We start from the raw sequence: 20,254 nt of genomic DNA on the forward strand, positions 1-20,254 counted from the left end.
GGCAGGTAGGGAGATGCTTGGGGGAAAGAAGGTGAGAAGGCTGTGTCAGGTTGTATTGAAAAAATAAGACTAAAGAAAAAGAAAAGATATTTTTATACAATATTTTTGGGTCAAATTAGTTCCCTTCTATCTCTTTGTGAATCCTTCCTGCCTTATGCAATTTAATGCTTTCTCTCTTTCTTACCAAAGATTTAAATAAAACAAAGCAAAAGCAACAACATTACAATGCTATATAAACAAAACAAAACAAACCCACTAAGTCTTTTCTTTGGGCTAGCTAACTACTCCTCAACCTAAGCCTGTCCTGGAGTGCAATTCAAATAACTGGAGACACTCCACTGAAGAAAACTGATTTTCTCATTCCCAGCACATATCAATCCAGTAGCTTGTTGGTTAGCATAAAATGATGACTTTCCTTACTCTTTTCCATGCTGTGATTTTGCCTAGATACTTTCTATCTAAACCCTTTGGTTATTTGGTTTGAAACATACACGTCTAAAGCTTAAAAGCCACATTCATATGTAAGAGAAACATTAATATATGTCTTTGGGTTCTTCTGGGTTGCCTTATTTACAGTGATTGTTTTTAGCATTATGTATTTACCTTCAAATTTCATGATTTTATTTTTCTCAGTAGGTGACTAATATTTCTTAATATAAATGAACCAAGTTTTTTATTATCTATCTAGAAGTCTTTGGACATTTAACCTTTTTTCCTGAGTGGATGAGCAGGTAGTGTCTCTGTAGGAGTATGTGCAATCCTTTAATATGTCCAGGAATTATATAGCATGATCTTTGGTTTTCCATTAATTAATTAATTAATTGATTGACTTTCTTTACATTACATCCAGATAGCAGTCATCCCTCCGCCTCCTCTCCTCCCAGTACCACTCTTACAAATCCCTCCAGTATTACCCACTCTCTTTCTCCTCAGAAAAGGAGAAGCACCCCCTTCGTGCCACCTCACCATGTGACATGAGGTCTCAGCACGACTAAACATATCCTCTCTCGCTAGGCTCAAGTAGGCAGTCCAGCTAGAGGAAAGGGATCCATCTAATGGCAGGCAAGCAAGAGAGTCGAAGACAGTCTCCACTCCAATTGTTAGAGGACCCACATGAAGAACAAACTGCACATCTCCTACAAATGTGTGGGAAGCCTAGGTCCCTGAATGCTCTTTGATTGGTGGTTCAGTCTCTATGTGCCCAGGTTACTGGTCTCTGTAGGTTTTATGGTATCTTTGACCTCTCTGGCTCTCTCAATCCTATCTTCTACTCTTCAACGAGACTCTCTTAATTCTGCCTGATGTTTGCCTGTTGGTTTCTGCATCTATTTCCATCACATGCTGAATGAAGTCTCTCAAGAGGCAGTTAAGCTTTTGCAAGGCTAAGGGCACTGCCAATAAGACAAAATAGAAACCTACAGAATAGGGACAGATCTTCACCAACCATACATTCAACAGAGGACTAATGTCCAAACTATATAAAGAACTCAAGAAATTAGACAACAAACCAAATAACTCAATTAAAAAATGGCTCCAGAGCTAAACAGAAGTCTCAACAAAGGAAGCACTTAAAGACATGTTCAACATCTTTAGTCATTAGCGAAATGCAAATCAAAATGACACTGAGATTCCATCTTGTACCTTTCAGCATGGCTAAGGTCAAGTGAAAGCACATGATGGCTAGGATGTGGGGCAAGGGTAACACTCATTCATTGTTGGTAGGACTGGAAACTTATACAACCACTTTGAAAATCAATTTGGTGGCTTCTAAGAAAATTTGGAATAGTTAAATACCAATAACTGCCTATACCGCTTCTGGGCATATACCTGAAAGATACCACACTTAACCACAAGGACACTTGCTCTACTATGTTCTTATCAGCTTTATTTAAAATAGCCAGAAACTGGAAACAATCTTGGTGTCCCTCAACTGAAGAATGGATTAAGAAAATATGGTACATCTACACAATAGAATACTATCCAGCTATTAAAACAAATATATCATGAAAATTTCAGGCAAATGATTAGAACTAGAAAATATCCTGAGTGAGGTAACCCAGACCCAGAAAGACATGAGAGAGAAGACCAGACATAGATGTCTCCTGAGAGGTTTTATCCAACAGTATCTTATGGTTGATCAATTTACAGTTTTTTTTGAAAGACATCCACACTGAATTTTTCTATAGTGCCCATAAAATTTTTCATTCCCACTAGCAATGACTAAGTGTTTCCCTTTGATTGCCTCTTTCTTGGTGTGTAATAACATTTCTTTTATTGATTTTGGCCATTCTGTCTCAGGAAAGATGAAATCTCAAAGAAAGTTTAATTTGCAATTTATTAAGGATAATAACTCTGAACATTTAAAAAATGTGTCTCAGCCATTTGTGCTTTATCTTTAGAGAAATTTGTTTAGTTCTAGAACTCATTTTATTTGAATTATAATTATACAATGTATGAAATTCATATATCTAATTAGAATATAGATATTAAACATATTCTAATCCTAGATATAGTTTAATCAGATGTACAATTTGTAAAAATTTATTTCCATTTTATAGGCTGTTATATCCCTTGGATGATTGCATACTTTCTATACAGAAGTCTTTATATGTTCTATTGGATATTTTATGTATTTGCATTTCAAATATTTTCCATTTTCCCCTTCCATCTGCCCTCCCCCTCCCCCTACTTCTATGAGGATGCTCCCCCTTCCACGGACCCACTCCCACAACACCCTGGCATTCCCCTACACTTGGAAACAAGCCATCGCAGGACAAAGGGCTTCTCCTTCTATTGATGCCAGACAATGCCATTCTCTGCTACATATATGACTGGAGCCAAGGGTCCCTCCATGTGTACACTTTGGTTGGGGGTTTAGTCCCTGGGAGCTCTGGGAGGTCTGGTTGGCTGATGTTGTTGTTCTTCCTAAAAGTCTCTATATTTTAAACAAATATTTTAACAAATGGTGTTACAATTTTAGATTTTTGAATATGTAAAGAAATTGGTTTGCTGGTTTAGAGAAAAAAATCTATTTATTTCTTTTAGTCATTTAGAATATCAAAATCCCAAACCTTGATTCAGAGAATTATATTTCTAAAATGGTCTTCAATGCCATTGATATCTTGCACAGAAGTTCTATAATGTTTGTACGAACCTTGGTTATTTTCTGGTAGTAGTTATATTTCCTGTCAGTACTCGATGTATTTCTATTTTTCTTTTATTCTTTTTAACTATTTATTGAATATTTCAATTATTTACATTTCAAATGTTATCCCCTTTCCAAGTTTCCCCCTCAGAAACCCCCTATTCCATTTCCCTCTTCCTGCCTCTATCAGCGTGCTCCCTCACCCACCTACTCAACCACTCCCACCTCCTTTACTGGCATTCCCCTGCACTGGGGGCTTCAGCCTTCACAGGACCAAGGGCCTTTCCTCCCATTAATGTCTGGTACCACCTAACATCTTCATTAATTCCTAAAGAAACCCCTTTTCTGCCAGTTGGTTAATGGGTGCAGCCATTTCTTTTCTTTGAGTTTTGGAACACTATAGAATCTTTAAAAAACAACATACTTCTGTGCCAACTAATCACTTGATGGCTATACACATCTTATCCAAATAATAAATGTTGACTGTTGAGAAAATAGCTAAGGTGCACATCGCTGGGGCATGGAAAGGATCTCAAATAAGCTGGAGAAGGCAGCAGCAATCATGTGTGTTCCTTACTCTCTTGGAAGGTCTTCACGGAAGTCTAGGCTGTGAGTTCTGTGAGAATTGCATGGTTAGGCAAGAGATGTGTACAGAAGGCATTTAGATTGCATTGCCTATATATTTAGTGTTATTAAACACCCTGACAACATCATGCTTGCCTTGTCTGTCCATCCCAGGAGAGTAAAGCAAAGAGCAAACATATGAGATGTTTATATCCCTTAGCAGAGTTGATTTCAAGTCTTATATTGACTTGATTTTGAAGCTCAGAATTTAGACTTGTCTTTTAGAGATTATTCTCATTATTTCCAATTCAGATTTAATTTACTTTAGGGGCAAAAGGAACTAAGTTTTTAATGGTATCATTGCAAAAATCTTATGTACATAACACATCACATATTAATTTCAGATGCCCCTCAACTTAACATCAGTATGTTTCAATTCAACCATTCTGAAATTGAACATTTTGCAAGTTCAAATCCATTTTCTATAACTTATATATTGTCATACTTACTGCCGCACCTTGGCATGCTCCAAAAAAGTAGCTCTTTCCCTTCATGTGATGCTATGGCAGTTGGAGGACTGGGCACATGCTTTTGTTCAGACAGCTAGGAACTGTATAAACTCTCCTGTGGAAACCAGTAGCCAAACACTCCCTTGAACACCTGAAGTAAAACTACTCTGTTCTATGAATTTATATTTTGAACAAAGCTGTATAAAAGAAACACAATGCAGGTATTTTATTTATAAGCCATAAGCTTAGGCTAGGCAGATCCTGGACTATAATAACTTATTCCCAGCTATAAAATTCCTTGTTACTTGCTGTTTTTCCTGGCCATGTGGTTGTGGTCCATGGTGGTTTCTTCCACCTCTGCATTCCTCTACCTTCTCTCTCTACCTGCAGCCCCCTCACTTTTTTCCCTTCATTATCCAATCACAGGCTTTAGCCTTTTAGTGACCAGTTAAATTTGAGTACGGGAGGATCTGCTGTTTGGGGCTGTGGGCAAACACATCTTGAGCAACCAGTATTTTGCATTAGATTATAAAGATCATCATACCAACCTACTACATTTCCACATTATACTGCAGCTGTGAAGTAACTGAGTCTCCAACAGATTATTATTAACAAACATGTATGCATATTCAGTATTATCTCTGTTTGCTCCTTTTTGAAATAATAGCACTTAAAATGTGTTTTCCTGAATAAAGCATGTTATTAGACTTAATTACATATGATTTAATTTTAAATGTGATTATTACTTAAGCTAAAAGTATATACATGGTTTGGGTTTGTGGTTCATGGATATTTAACTATGCGGTAGTATTGTAAAATAACACTTCTATTTATTGGTTTGCTATCTTCCTTTTGGACTCATAATTGGCAAAGTAGACATGTAATAAAAAACTAATAGTATGTTACTTTTCATTTATAGATCGGACCTATGCATCTAGATTATGATAGTACAACTTTTGCAGGAATGGACTTTAAACACACATTGTTTGTAAGAGTGTCTGATGAAGGTTTTCCTGTACTCTCAAGTAAGAATTTATTAGTTCATTATAACTATAATTAGTTCATTAGTTCATTAGTTCATATATTAGTTTATTAGTTTATTATAGTTTGAATTAAGTAAAATAGTATCTTAAATATTAGTTCTCAGATCCCTTGGTCCTGTGATGGCTTGTTTCCTCAATGTAGGGGAATCCCTGGGCATTGAGGTGTTAATTGGTGGGAGGAAGTGGGGACATCCTCATAGAAGCAGGGTGGTCATGGGAGAGGGAGCAAAAGGGATAACATTTGAAATGTAAATACATAAAATGTCCAAGAAAAATAAAAAAAAATTTAAAAATATTCTAATCACAAGTTGTAATAATGTACATGATAGTTATGATAAAATTAATTTATTTAATCCATGAATATTACTATTTAAATACTGAAAGACAATAAAGCTAGGAATAGGTTGATATAATACTTCTCAAATATATAATACGGCATTTTGCAGTTACTTGACGACCTTTAGAATACAATTTTTCTGTAATATTTACTCATTTTAAGTATTGAACAAGTAATCAGTGTATTCTACATTGAAGAATATTCAAAAAAATCAGTTAATGAAGCATTTTTTGCTAAACTGTTTTAAGTGCTTTATAACTAAAAGTTATTAATTTACTAACAAAACATAAATATATACATGTCTGTGAAATATATTCACTTAAACTCCAATATGTGAGTTGTCATGATAAAGGAAAAAAGAATTGTTGAAGAAGACATATCATTGTTCTATCTACACTTTTGTGAAATTTTTTCTCTACAGCCATCATTAGAATCATATTAAGAGTGAGCCGTATAAATGAACACAATCCTATTGGGTCTATGATGACATTTAGCTTCAGTATATTTGAAAACAGTCCAATTGATTCTCTAGTTGGAAAAATTACCTTTAAGGATGAAGACTGGCCACATAACAATATACACTATACCATCATTGGGGGCAACTTTGGAATACCTCCAAAATTTTACATCGAATCAGATACAGGTAATGTAGGAATGCTAATATTAGTTAACAATAAGAGGGAGAGTCTTTTTGCTTCCTGTGAGTTTCCCCAATCCTAAGTGGTCAACATTAAGCACATGTACATCCAGGCAACACTAACTGGATTCGGTAGACTATACATATTTGTATATGTGCAATAATAAGGTATAAAGAATAAGGCCATGAATTCAAGAGAGCTATGATAGGAGTAAGTGAAGGGTTTAAATTATGCTAAAATAGTGTCTTCCTGTATGAAATTCTCAAAACTTAAAATCAAGTACTTCATTTTGAATGTATTTTATTTAGAATTCATGGGAAAGATCACTTTTTATCAGAGCACCCCTCCCTCACCTTGAGCTACATAGTGTTCACCTTGGTTTGTTGGCTGCCTCCATAATTCTTAGCAACCACAGAAGAAACCCTGAAACTTTGATCTTTGATATATTGAAACTCACAAAGCCTTTGCACACATGTGTTCTGCCAAATGCCTCAGAACATACAGTAGGTGACTAATGCATGAATTAACATCTGTCATGATTTAACTGTGGAAGTAATGATATAAATCTAGGACGAAAGTTATTGTGTCATTCAATTTCTACCTTGGTACTGTCACAAAGCCTTCGTCTATACAGGTTGAATGTAGCAATGGTTAAAACCATTAAGTAGTACTGAGAGGCTTTCCCGTTGTATTTGTGCTAGGGATGATAAAGCTGTTGAATTCACTGGACAGGGAAGCAGCTTCTCAGTATAAGATAGCTGTGAGAGTCACAGACATGGGGAATGATGCCCTCCCTGACCCTCTCAGGCAGAGAACCGCTACTGCTCAGGTGACCATCCACGTTCTGGTAAGAATGCACTGATGCTTGATATAATGCACTGATGCTTGATATATTGTTATTACTTAAAAGACATGTTCTCAAAAAAATCAAAATAACAGATAGTTGGGAGTGGTTAATACAGTCTTTCATCATTGACTTCTTAATTGTAATTGGCAATGATAAAATTGTTAGCACATGCAGAATATGCTATGATATCCGAGTCACATAAGAAGAATTTGTGTGAAGAGAGCATGGTATCATAAGTTGCACTTAATTTATTAAAAATATTATTCTAAAAAAATACTTTAAAAGATTCAATGTGAGAATATACCTGGATTGTTTGAGCTTTACATCAATATCATCAAATGCATCACTTTTATTGGTGGAATTGTGATTTAAGAAAAAAATATCTTTTATAGATAGAGCTAAATTTCCTTTATCAAATGATTGCATTCATTTTTGCTGCTTGAGACCTGTAAGGTTTTCAACTCTGGATCCCAGAGAAAAGGCAATAATTTCCAAACAAGTGATGATTTAAAGCTGCAGACATTGAGTAGAGCCTTTGCATAATGCTTTGAGGTGAACATTTTCACATGTGCTGTGGTGAGCTGAACCTCTCAGCGGTGTCCATGGCTCGGTGCTGTAATCCCCACTACAGCCTCATTACGTCTGGAAAATGCAATAAACCAGGCCAAAATCTTTTTAGAGGGAAATTTAATGAAGTGACTTGACTGGTTTCAACTATGACTCAAGGATGACATGAGCTAATGAAACTTCTTTCCTAAGTGTGCTTCCAGCGAGGCACCTATACACACTCATATTTACAGTTTCTCTAAAGGAAGAAAGAGAGGGCCGGAGTGCTAAGGTTTCTAAACCTATTATTGCCATTCTGTTCTGTGTGTGAATGCCCAATGTACACTAGGTAGGATGAGAAGGGTTACCTATATTCTTCATTGAAGAAGCACTCATCTCTTTTGTTTTAGAATCAGAAAGAAAGATAAAATTAGTAAAAATAGTTTTATATATCTCATTTATACACACACACACACACACACACACACATATATATATATATATATATATAATTGTGTAAAAGTTACCAATAATATTTTATTTGGAACATAAGACAAGGCTCAGAGTTCTAAAGCTGTAGGTTTCTAAACTAGTACCTTGTTTTAATAGAGACTAAAATCCATAGTGAAGAAAACATAGTAGAATTCTATTCTTTAAATCAGAAGCGTAAGAATGCATCTGTACCACATGTGCCAGAATGAATTAACAAATTCTGTGCTCTTTATGAACTGGACAGTTAGTGTTCTTTTGGGTGGACCGGACATACACTCCTATGATTCTAATTGAGTCTTCATCTCCAGTGTGATTCGTTGTAATTATTTGCATTTGCATTAGAAGGTAATTTGATAAAGGAAGAGAGTCTGGCGTGGCCCCAGTCTGATGAGATTAGTATACTGAGGGAATAATGAACAAGCAAACAAAACCCTCCAGGGAGTAACTTCTCTCTGCTTCTACGTATTCTAAGAGAAACTAGTTGTAGAAAACCACTCACAAGAGCAAAGGCCCCAACAGATCATGAGCTGAGTCAGCCTCTAAAACTGTGAGAAGGTAACCTTTCTCAAGAAACCTTTTCTACTTTGTAACGGTAGCACACAAAAGCTTAAAGAAAATATTTGAAAGATATAATATTAAACCTATATCCTTAGAAAACATGTGGATAGATATACGGGTCTAGGTCACATGATAAATTAGTGCATAAAGGGGTGGAATACAACTTATGGAAAATCGTAAGTATAGAAGGAACCTGTCCTGTGAACAATGAAATAGTTAAACGGGGTTGTGCTCCTGTCCAGCCAGAGGCCAAACTTCTGTATCCATAACACTCAAGGTAAGCGAATCCATCTTTATACCAATAGTCTGGCTGCCAGGGTCTGAGGCAAAGCAAAGTCAGATGCTTTTACTCAAATAAAAACAAAACAAAGTGAAAAAAAATCCCCAAGCAAAAATCATTTCATAGTGTGATCATATAGTGTGTATTACACCATAATGTACTTGCTGACAAGAATTTGCATACACAACTGAAGACTGTTTTGTCTCCTGCAAAGAGAATGATCAATTTCCTCAGAGGACGGTTTCTAAATCATCACTGTCTCTTTTGTGAGTCTTTTTGAAGGGATTGTTACCAAACATATGCCCTTTGTTTCCAGACCGAAGCACAGCGGCTCTCCTGTGCCAGATGCATGCTCCATTTCTGGAACACGTAAAGATTTGCCATTCTCTTTACATCGCAAATAATAATTGAATAATGGCTAAAAAATGAATGTCAGTTTTTCCTTGAAAGTGCCTTTCAGAGTAGACACAGTTTCAAAATTCATTCCTGTAGAAAGCCATTACCCTGAAAGCATGCAGGGTCCTCACAAAAATGGGTCTGGTTTTAGAGGAAACTACCTGTTTAGAAAGCGAGTTTTAGTGATTTTTTTTTTAACAGAAATGACCCTGTGAAGTGTGAGAGTTTGCATATGTGTTCTACTTTTCTGCCAGTGAATTACATACACAGATATCCAACTCGGATCTGTGAGCCACAGAAACTCAACCTGGATGACGTGGAACTATGTGCACATGTTCAGAATCAATACATCACTTAATCTCACATATTCTTGTCCCAGCAAGAAGGGTAGAGTTCAAAGGGTTAACTCGGGTTACAATCCCTGCCTCTCCACTTACTATTATGGATGTCGGACAGGTTATTGAGACATTTTAAATTGTCTATTCACAAAGTGTTGATGATTCTATTTAGTCCTGTAGTGAAAGTGAAATTTAAATGAGACTCTGTAAAGTACTCAAAGGCTCATCCTGAGTACTTTACTCATCTTTCATAAACAAATAAAATAGGGCCACTCCACAGATGGAGAAAAATCTCATTGACATTGTTGTTCGGTTGGCTTAGCATATTTTATTAGACTGGGCTTTTTTATCATTTCTTCCACAAAACAAGAGCTAAACACTTACTTAACCATGACTGATAAACACATTTAAAATGCACTTGCTTTTGTAGACTACGCTAAAGCATAAATATTCCTCATCTTGGATATTTTTGAAAGCATAATGTTCCTTGGATTGTTTGCGTTAATATGAAACTGAAATGGTAAAAACTGTAAATCAATTTCCTTCATGCACTAAATATGGCAGAGTTCAGGGAATTTTAAAAATATAGCACAAAGAGCTAACCTACTACAGATTTTATTTATACGTTGTGTAAGATCACATTAGGAGGGGAGAGAATGCAAGCCAAAGGAGACAAAAGAAATACCAAACACACTTTTGGTAGATGCCGAGAGCTGGATATTAATCATTCTTTTCATTATCCCCAGGATTCTTCATATCTATACATTGTCATTTAAATCTTTCTGAAATAAATTATAAAATCATACTTTAAGCTTATTACATTGAGCCCTTGAAGGAGAATTCCTTCTCGTGTATCTTTTCTCTTCATCTAGTAATCAAAGGCGTTCCTTAAATATTTACTTAGCGTAGCATTTATTGGGAGTGTGGTTAGAAAGTTTGAGTAGAGAAAAAAAGTACTCATCCCTAAAAGCTATCTCAAAGAGTAAAAATTTTACAGTTAGAGAAAATTTAACAAAATCATATTTATTCTCCCATTTACACAATGGACACATAGACATACTGCATGTCTAATCAAAAATAATGTGGGTTTTTTTGATGTTTTCCTGAGTGTTTATTACAGTGTAGAAGTCACGACTTTTTAGACTTTTTATATTCAAAAAACATTTTATTTTCTGCATCAACAAGCTTTTAACATTTCCTGACAAATTCTTTTAGCAAGATTGTGGCCATTTGAAAAGTTTATAGAATGAAGAGCTTTGCTAAACCTGACACCAAAAACTTTGCCTAGTATGCTTTTGAACACCTGGTTTGGAAGTCTATGTACATTGTGTTTGTCTGTATGTGTGTGCGTGTGTATGTGTGTATATGTGTGTTTATGTATGTGTATTTGTTTTGTATGTGTGTGGTGTAGTTGCGTGTTTGTGTCTATGTGTGTTTTGTATGTGTGCCTGTGTGTGTATGTGTGCCTGTGTGTGTGTGTGTGTGTGTGTGTCTGTGTGTGTGTGTCTGTGTCTATGTATGTGTGTTTGTGTGCTTTGTGTGTGCTGGCCTAACTACTTACATGTGCACCTGTGTGTAAAGACCAGAGGTCAACATGTCATTCCTCAGAATGTCTTGTGTTTTAAGACAGTTTGGAAATGTCTTTGTAAATATAAAGTTGTAAAGTTCCTGGCCAGCCTGCCCCAGGTTCCTGGTTGTCTCTACTTCCAACAACCAACACAAATCTACTTGTCCCAACCAACACAAACCCCCAACCTTGACTTTCTGGACAGAAAAGTTGTTCTTTGTGATTACATGACAGGTACTTTATCAATTAAATGACCTTCTGAATCCTTGAAACAGAGACTTTAGAGTAGAAAAAAAGACATAAAAACATAACTCTCTAAGTCAATGTGTAAAAGGCAGCCTTAACTAATACTCAGAACACCTGATTTTGACACAGGCAAGATAAACCTTGTTAGTAGGATAGTGAGTCATATTTTATGGTCATTTGTGACATTACATGATCCAGTGCATTTAGCATACTGCAGACTTTTCCTGCTTTCTCATAATATCTCTCCAAATGATTACATTTTCACAAACTTATTTCTCTCTTTCTATTTCCATGCTTTGAGAGTAAACTATAGTGGGGTTTTTGTTTTTTATGTAGCTTATATAAAAGCACAAACATTGATTGAAGAAATTTGTTCTCAAAGAAAACTGTTGATATCAACTTTTAATCACCTAACTTCTGTGGTGAGAGAATATGATTTTTCTAAAAAGTTGGTAATTTTCCAGTATTTCTAAATGATTGCAACACAGAGTAATTCAGAATATTTCTAATAAATATAATATGACTTTAGCAAACAGATGTATAACAATAATAGAAAACGGTGCTCTTTAAAAATCACAAAAATGGTGCTGAAATACTGGTGTAGTTCTAAAATATTTCCATGCTGGTATTTTTACAACAGTATTGTGATTTATGGAAACAACTGCCTCAGATGAATATTCTTCTAATTTGCACCTTTTGTTTTTATTGAAAGACTGTTGTTCAAGTTATAATAAATAACTGAAGTTTGTCATGTAAAATCCAATGTGTTTCCTGGATTACATATAATAGCCAAATATATACACCTGTATGCATGTATATTTTTATCTGTGTGTCAAAAATATAAGACAGAATCTAAAGATTTCTTAAAATAAAATTTAGATACAAATATGAACATTAAATTCCTCCCTAAGTTATTCCATCAGCAAATGGAGGTAGAATGTATCACAAACTTGATTCACCATAAAATACAATAATAAGAAATGAAGGGTCTTTTGTTAATTTATTATTTGATGATTTAACCCATGACATATATTTTGATCACACTATTCTCTTCACTCACTGTCTTTCATACTCATTCTCTGATAGCCTATTTCTATCTTTAGGTGGTTTTCTCTTTTCTTCCTCCTCCTCTTCCTTCTCCTCCCCGTCCATTTGTTCTCAATACTTAAATATAATTAAATGTAAGAGATATGTAATTAAACAGTGAAAATAAAAATGCCATCAAGTGCTGGCAAGGCTGTAGGACAAAAGACACTCCTGTTCCTTAACAGTAGTATTAAAAATAATGTCTATGTTAGATAAGTTCGACATTTTCTACCAAATGCAAAAAATATTCAGCCACACCATCTGGAAGTTATGCTCCACAATATTCAGTTGACTTAACTGAAAAATGTATGTCCATTCCAAAGCCAGTATTTGGATGTCTATAACATTTTTGTTTGTAACCGCTCAAATTTAGAAGCAAGTGGGATGTTCTTCAGTAGGAGAATGGAGAAGAATTATTTGAGAAATCATGTTTTAGATAAGAAAAGATGTAACAGACACATATGATTGACTTTTTATTTTAAGGGCTAAAATCTAAGGAACTTATTTGTTAAAGCCCCAAATAACTTTATTAAATAGATGAGACCATTTTGTGAAAATGTTGAAAAAAAATCTATTGGAAGCTTAAGGGACCTGGAAAAGACTGGGACCAATGACCGCAGAAGAATCCCCAGTAGTGCTACTCTTTAGTGTCGTTTGATCTTTGGACATCTGCCAGGCCATAACAAAGCACATTCCAGATTATGATTAGCAGATCCTCTTGTGTTGGCTGCAGTGCCATTTTGCTGTCTGTCAACATCCATACCATCTTGCATTCGAGCAGCGTGTCAGACATATAACTGCACTTGCCATGGAAGCCAAGATTGCTCATGAGGTTCTGAACATTGGGACAACAATACTGGATAGTCTATCCCCATGAGGATTTTTCTCTCTGAGTCTTCTCTTTCTTCTGTGGCCAAAACAGGAAAATGCAGAAACAAACCCGAAAGGGGCTTGCTTTTGATTTTTGTTATTTTTTGTTATTTATTATATGAGTTGATTTCAATGTTGTTGTTGTTTAATGCATTTTTTCAACACAGCAAAAACCACAGCAACAATGAAAGAAAGGACAGAAATAAATATATATATATATATATATATATATATATATATATATATCAAAAGATGGCTAGTGTGAGTAAAAATAGACAGGGAGAAAATGATGTCTGTGCCCACCCAGAACTGCAAGTCTTTTCTAAGTTAGTAATTAAAGCCCAGACTGAGGCTAGAGGCTGTGTCTATAAACCCCAGAGATAACATGAAAACAGCCTCTCAGAGTCCTCTGAGACTGACGATGTTCACGCAAAGTCCAAGAACTCAAGAACATATGTTTTACAAGGGAGGAAGCCAACATATAAACCTTCCTGTAAGTATTACAAATAACATACGGAAAGCTGATCTCATAAACTAAGAAGAAAAACATAATAAAATAATGAATTTTGAATCCCACTATGCCAGTTGAGGGATATATTCCAGTCTATTAACCTAACTTCCAGAAAATATGACTGAATTAAAGTGGGGGAATCTAACAAATATTTCAAGAACGTCCTTTGATTTTCTTTGCAAATCTTACACAACTGCCTACATTGTTCTTTGCTTGCAAAACCATACCAAAACAAGCAACCAACAAAACAAACAAACAAAACAAGACAAAAACATTGCCCATATCCGGTAGGGGAAAAAGCTGAACTCGCAGAAGTTAGGACAATCTTGTGACCTCAAGGGAGACCACCACTTCTGCTCATATTCCTGCTCAAGAGGAACCTCCATGGTGGCCTCTGTATACAGGAGTAGAAGAGCAGTCAGTTACAGAAACCTGCTGGTTTCTGCCAGTACCTGGAACTGAACTGGACAGGTCGCTCAGCTCCCTGAACCCAACCAAGTAGAAAACAAAAAACTACACAAAGAAGCAACAAACCAGGAGCTAGCTCTTTGAGAACTTCAACACGATAGATAAATCCTTAGCCAGACTAACTAGAGGGCACAGAGAGTGTAACCAAATTAACAAAATCAGAAATAAAAAGAGAGACATAACAGAATCTGAGGATATTAAAAAAAGTCATCAGATCTTACTATAAAACAAAGCTGGAAAATCTGGAGGAAATGAAAAATTGTCTAGACAAATACCAGGCACCAAAGTTAAATCAGGATCAGATTAACCATTGAAACAATCCAATAACTTCCAAAGAAATAGAAGCAATTACTAAAAGTGTTCCAACCAAAAAGAGCCCAGGTCCAGATGGGTTAAGTGCAGAATTCTATCAGACCTTCATAGAAGACCTCACACCAATACTCTCCAAACTGTTACACAAAATAGAAACAGATGGAGGAATACCCAATTCCTTCAATGAAACCACAATTACACTTACACCTAATCTACACAAAGAAAGAGAACTTCAGACCAACTTCCCTTATAAATAAATATCAATGCAAATATACTCAATAACATTCTCACAAACCGAATCCAAGGACACATCAAAACAATCATCCATCATGATCCTAGGGTTCATCCCAGGGATTCAGGGATGGTTAAATATATGGAAATCCACCAATGTAATCCACTATATAAACAAACTCAAAGGAAAAAAAAAACAGGATCATTTCATTAGATACTGAGAAGGCATTTGACAAAACGCAACACCCCTTCATGATAAAAGTCTTGGAAAGATCAGGAATTCAAGGCCCATACCTAAACATGGTAAAAGCCATATACAGCAAACCACTAGCTAACATCAAACTACATGGAGAGAAACTTGAAACAATCCCACTAAAATCAGGAACAGACAAGGCTGCCCATTCTCTCCCTACTTATTCAATATAGTACTCGAAGTCCTAGCCAGAGCAATCAGACAATGAAACTGTCAAAAGGATACAAATTGGAAAGGAAGAAGTAAAAATATCATTATTTGCAGATGCTATGATAGTATACTTAAGTGATTCCAAAAGTTCCACCACAGAACTATTAAACCTGATAAACAACTTCAGCAATCTGGCTGGGTATAAAATTAACTCAAACAAATCAGAAGCCTTCCTTTGCTTAAAGGATAAGTAGGGTAAAAAAGAAATTAGGGGAATGACACCCTTCCCAATAGTCATAAATAATACAAAATACCTTGGTGTGACTCTAACCAAGCAAGAGTAAGATCTGTATGACAAGAACTTCAAATCTCTGAAGAAAGAAATTGAAGATCTCAGAAGATCGAAAGACCTCCCATGCTCATGGATTGGCAGGATTAATATAATAAAAATGACCATTTTGCCAAAAGCAACCTGCAGATTCAATGGAATCCCCATCAAAGTTGCAATTTAATTCTTCATGTAACTAATAAGAGCATTTTGCAAATTCATCTGGAATAACAAAAATCCCAGGATAGCAAAAGCTATCCTCTACAATAAAAGAGCTTCTGGGGGAACCACCATCCCTGACCTTAAGCTGTATTACAGAGCAATAGTGATAAAATTGTAACGTATTGGTACTGAGACAGGGGTAGATCAGTGGAATAGAATTGAAGACCCAGAAATGAACCCACATATCTATGGTCACTTGATCTTTGACAAAGGAGCAAAAACCATCCAATGGAAGAAAGATAGCATTTTCAACAAATGGTGCTGGTTCAACTGAAGATCAACATGTAGAAGAATGCAAATTGATCCATGCTTATCACCCTGTACAAACCCTAAGTCCAAGTGGATCAAGGATTTCCACATCAAACCAAATACACTCAAACTAATAAAAGAAAAAGTGGGGAAGAGTCTCAAACATATGGGCACTGGGGAAAAATTTTCTGAACCAAAACCAATGGCTGATGCTCTAAGATCAAGAATTGACAAATGGGATCTCATAAAACTGCAAAGCTTCTGTAAGGCAAAGGACACTGTCATTAGGCCAAAATGACAATCAACAAATTAGGAAAAGATCTTACATCTGACAGAGGCCCAATATCCAAAATATACAAAGAACTCAAGAAGTTAGACTCCAGAGAGCCAAATAACCTATTAAAAATGGGATACATAGCTAAGCAAAGAATTCTCAGCCGAGGAATATCGAATAGCTGAAAAGTACTAAAGAAATGCTCTAAATCCTTAGCCATCAGGGAAATGCAAAACAAAACACCCCTGAGATTCCACCTCACAGCAGTCAGAATGGCTAAGATCAAAAACTCCGGCGACAGCAGATGCTGGCGAGGATGTGGAGAAAGAGGAATACTCCTCCACTGTTGGTGGGATTGCAGACTGGTACAACTATTCTGGAAATCAGTCTGGAGGTTCCTCAGAAAATTGGACATTGCACTACCTGAGGACCCAGCTATACCTCTCCTGGGCATATACCCAAAAGATGCTCCAACATACAACAAAGACACTTGCTCCACTATGTTCATAGCAGCCTTATTTATAATAGCCAGAAGCTGGAAAGGACCCAGATGCCCTTCAACAGAAAAATGATACAGAAAATGTGATACACCTACACAGTGGGGTACTACTCAGCTATCAAAATCCATGACTTCATGAAATTTATAGGCAAATATATTGAACTAGAAAATATCATCCTGAGTGAGGTAACCCAATCACAGAAAAACACACATGGTATGTAATCACTGATAAGTGGATATTAGCCCAAAGGTTTGAATTATCCAAGATACAATCCACAGACCACATGATTCTCAAGAAGAACAACCAAAGTACGGATGCTGTACTCCTTTTTAAAAGGGGGAATAAAAATATTCATGAGTGGATATAGAGGCAAAGTTTGGAGCAGAGACTAAAGGAACGTCCATTCAGAGCCTGCCCTATATGGGTATGTAGCCAATATATACACAGTCACCAAAACTAGGTAAGATTGATGAAATGAATAAGTGCATGCAGACAGGAGTCCAATATAGATCTCTCCTGAGAGGCACAGCCAGAACATGTCAAATACAGAGGTGAATGCTAGCAGCAAACCACTGAAATGAGAACGGGATCCCCATTGGTAGAATTAGAGAAAAGATTGAAAGAGGTGAAGGGGCTTGCAACACCATAAGAACAATGCCAACCAACCAGAGCTCCCAGGGACTAACCTACTACCCAAAGACTATACATGGAGTGGCCCTAGGCTCCAGCTGCATATGTAGCAGAGGATGACCTTTCTGCACACCAATATAAGGAGAAGCCCTTGGTCCTGCCAAGACTCTGTATCCCCCAATTTAGGGGAATATAGGAGGGAGTGAGGGAGGAGGTTGCAGAGGGTAACATTCTTATAAAAGAAGAGGAGGGGGATGGGATAGGGGCCTTATGTCCGGGAAATCTGGAAAGGGAATAACATTTGAAATGTAAATAAAGAAATATTAAAAAAAGGAAAAAGAAAAAAACTTGAAGAGAGAGGGAGAGAAAGCAGGAGGGAGAGTACATGACCAGAGAATGAGAAAGACAGACAGAAGAAAGCTAAAACAGACATTATTGTTTTTCTGTATTATATACAAGTTTAGGTTCATGTTTTATTTTTTCTTTTTTAAATTATTTTATTTATTTACATTCCAACCATTACCCTTCTCCTGGTTCCCCCTCCCATTTTCTCATCCTATTCTTCCTTCCCCTTGCCTCCGAGAGGATGCCTCCCCACCACTACCAGGCATCTCTCTTCCCTTGGCCCTCAAGTCACTCTAGTATTAATCACATCTTCTCTCATGAGGCCTGACTAGGCAGACCTCTGCTATACATGTGCCTGTGCCTCGAACAAGTCCATGTATGCTACCTGGTTGGTGGCTAATTCTCTGGCATCTCCCTTGGGTCTGGGTTAGTTGAGACTGCTGGTCTTCCTATGGGGTCGTTTTCCCCTTCTGCTTCTTCAATCCTTCCCTTAATTCAGCCATTGGATTCCCTGACTTCAATCCAATGGTTGAATGTAAACATCTGAGGCTGTCTCAGTCAGCAGCTTGTTGGGCCTCTCAGAGGACAGCCATGCCAGGCTCCCATCTGTAAGCACATCATAGCATTAGCAATAGTGTTCCCCTACCCTTGAGATGGATCCCAAGTTGGGGTAGTCGATGAACACCTTTCCTTCAATCTCTGCTCCATTTTTGTCCCTGCAATTTTTTTTTTTAGGCAGGAATAATTCTGGGTCAGAAAATTTGATTGTGGATTGGTAACCCAGTTCCTCCACTTGAAGCCTTGTCTGTCTACTGGAAGTGGGCTCTTCAAATTACCTCTCCTCAAGCTGGGCATTTTGGCTAAGGTCACCCCCATTAAGTTTTGATTAATTTACATAATGGAATAATATTCAACTAGTAAAAATGAGTACATCATGAATTTTGCAGGCAAATGGATGGGACTAGAAAATATCATCCTGAGTGAGGCAGCCCAGGCCAAAAATGACATGCGTGGTATGTACTCCCTGATAAGTGGATATTAACCAAGAAGAGCAGAATACCCATGAGTCACCTCACAGACTGTAGGAAGTTTAACAAGGAGGAAGGCCCACGAGAGGATGCTTCAATCCCACTTAGAAGGGGAAAGGAACTAATCACGGGAGGCAGGCAGAGTGAGGGTAGGACTGTGGTGAAAAATGGAAAGGAGAGGATAAAGGGGAATGGACTCAGATATAGGGGAAGGAGAAAAGCCCAGAGGGCCAGGAGAATGAATGGAAATAAGCAGTCTCAGCCTCCGGCACGTGGATAGGTGGGGAACCCTCTAAAATGTTTTATATTTTCATGTTGGATGGTGGTGATTTTAAGTCGTAGATAGCTTCAATAAGAACACCAGAAAGGGGAGAGCCCGTGGGCAGAACCCCGCGAGCAAACTTGAGCCTTGGGACCACAGGTAAGACTAACTTATCTGCTGCAAGTGACTTGCCGGGTGGAATCGGGACAACAGAGGCAGAATCCCTCTAGGACCAGGCACGTCCTGTGTTTACCGGAAGTCCCACACCCGCGGATCCTGGCCCGCAGCAGCTCTCTGCTCCCAGACCCCGTGGGAGAGATACCTTACCGCCTGGTCAGGTGGGCACTCCTGAGGCTGCAGAGCGGAAGAGACCACCAACACTGCCCACCCCTGCCCACATCCCTGACCCAAGAGGAAACTGTACAAGGCCTCTGGGTTCCTGTGGGGGAGGGCCCAGGAGCAGCAGGAGCCCTGCCTGAGACACCGCTGGAACCTGAAGGAAACAGACCGGATAAACAGTTCTCTGCACCCAAATCCCGTGGGAGGGAGAGCTAAACCTTCAGAGAGGCAGACACGCCTGCGAAACCAGAAGAGACTGCTCTCTGCACACATTACTGATTCCAGAGGAAAACACCGGAGGCCATCTGGAACCCTGGTGCACGGAGGCCCCCGGAAGAGGCGGCGCAGATCTTCCTGGTTGCTGCCACCTCGGAGAGCCCGTGGGCAGAACCCCGCGAGCGATCTTGAGCCTCGGGACCACAGGTAAGACTAACTTATCTGCTGCAAGTGACCTGCCTGGTGAACTCAAGGCACAGGTCCACAAGAACAGCTGAAAACCTGTAGAAAGGAAAAACTACAGGCCCGAAAGCAGAACACTCTGTCCCCATAACTGACTGAAAAGAGGAAAACAGGTCTACAGCACTCCTGACACACAGGCCTATAGGACAGTTTAGCCACTGTCAGAAATAGCAGAACAAAGTAACACTAGAGATAATTTGATGGCGAGAGGCAAGCACAGGAACACAAACA

The 20,254-nt window shown here is 37.7% G+C and overlaps 1 protein-coding gene across 1 annotated transcript in view; it reads left to right on the forward strand.

Annotated features, from left to right (window-relative positions):
- The window catches only part of LOC116903002 (cadherin-related family member 3-like), a 96,236-nt gene that overhangs the window by 37,185 nt on the left and 38,797 nt on the right, over positions 1–20,254 (forward strand). Inside the window, exons 14-16 of the mRNA XM_032905313.1 lie at positions 5,138–5,243; positions 6,020–6,241; positions 6,938–7,083. Of these exons, the coding sequence (XP_032761204.1) occupies positions 5,138–5,243; positions 6,020–6,241; positions 6,938–7,083 (474 nt within the window). The remainder of the gene's footprint in view (positions 1–5,137; positions 5,244–6,019; positions 6,242–6,937; positions 7,084–20,254) is intronic.

Source organism: Rattus rattus, chromosome 6 (assembly GCF_011064425.1).
Source record: "Rattus rattus isolate New Zealand chromosome 6, Rrattus_CSIRO_v1, whole genome shotgun sequence".
NCBI lineage: Eukaryota > Metazoa > Chordata > Mammalia > Rodentia > Muridae > Rattus > Rattus rattus.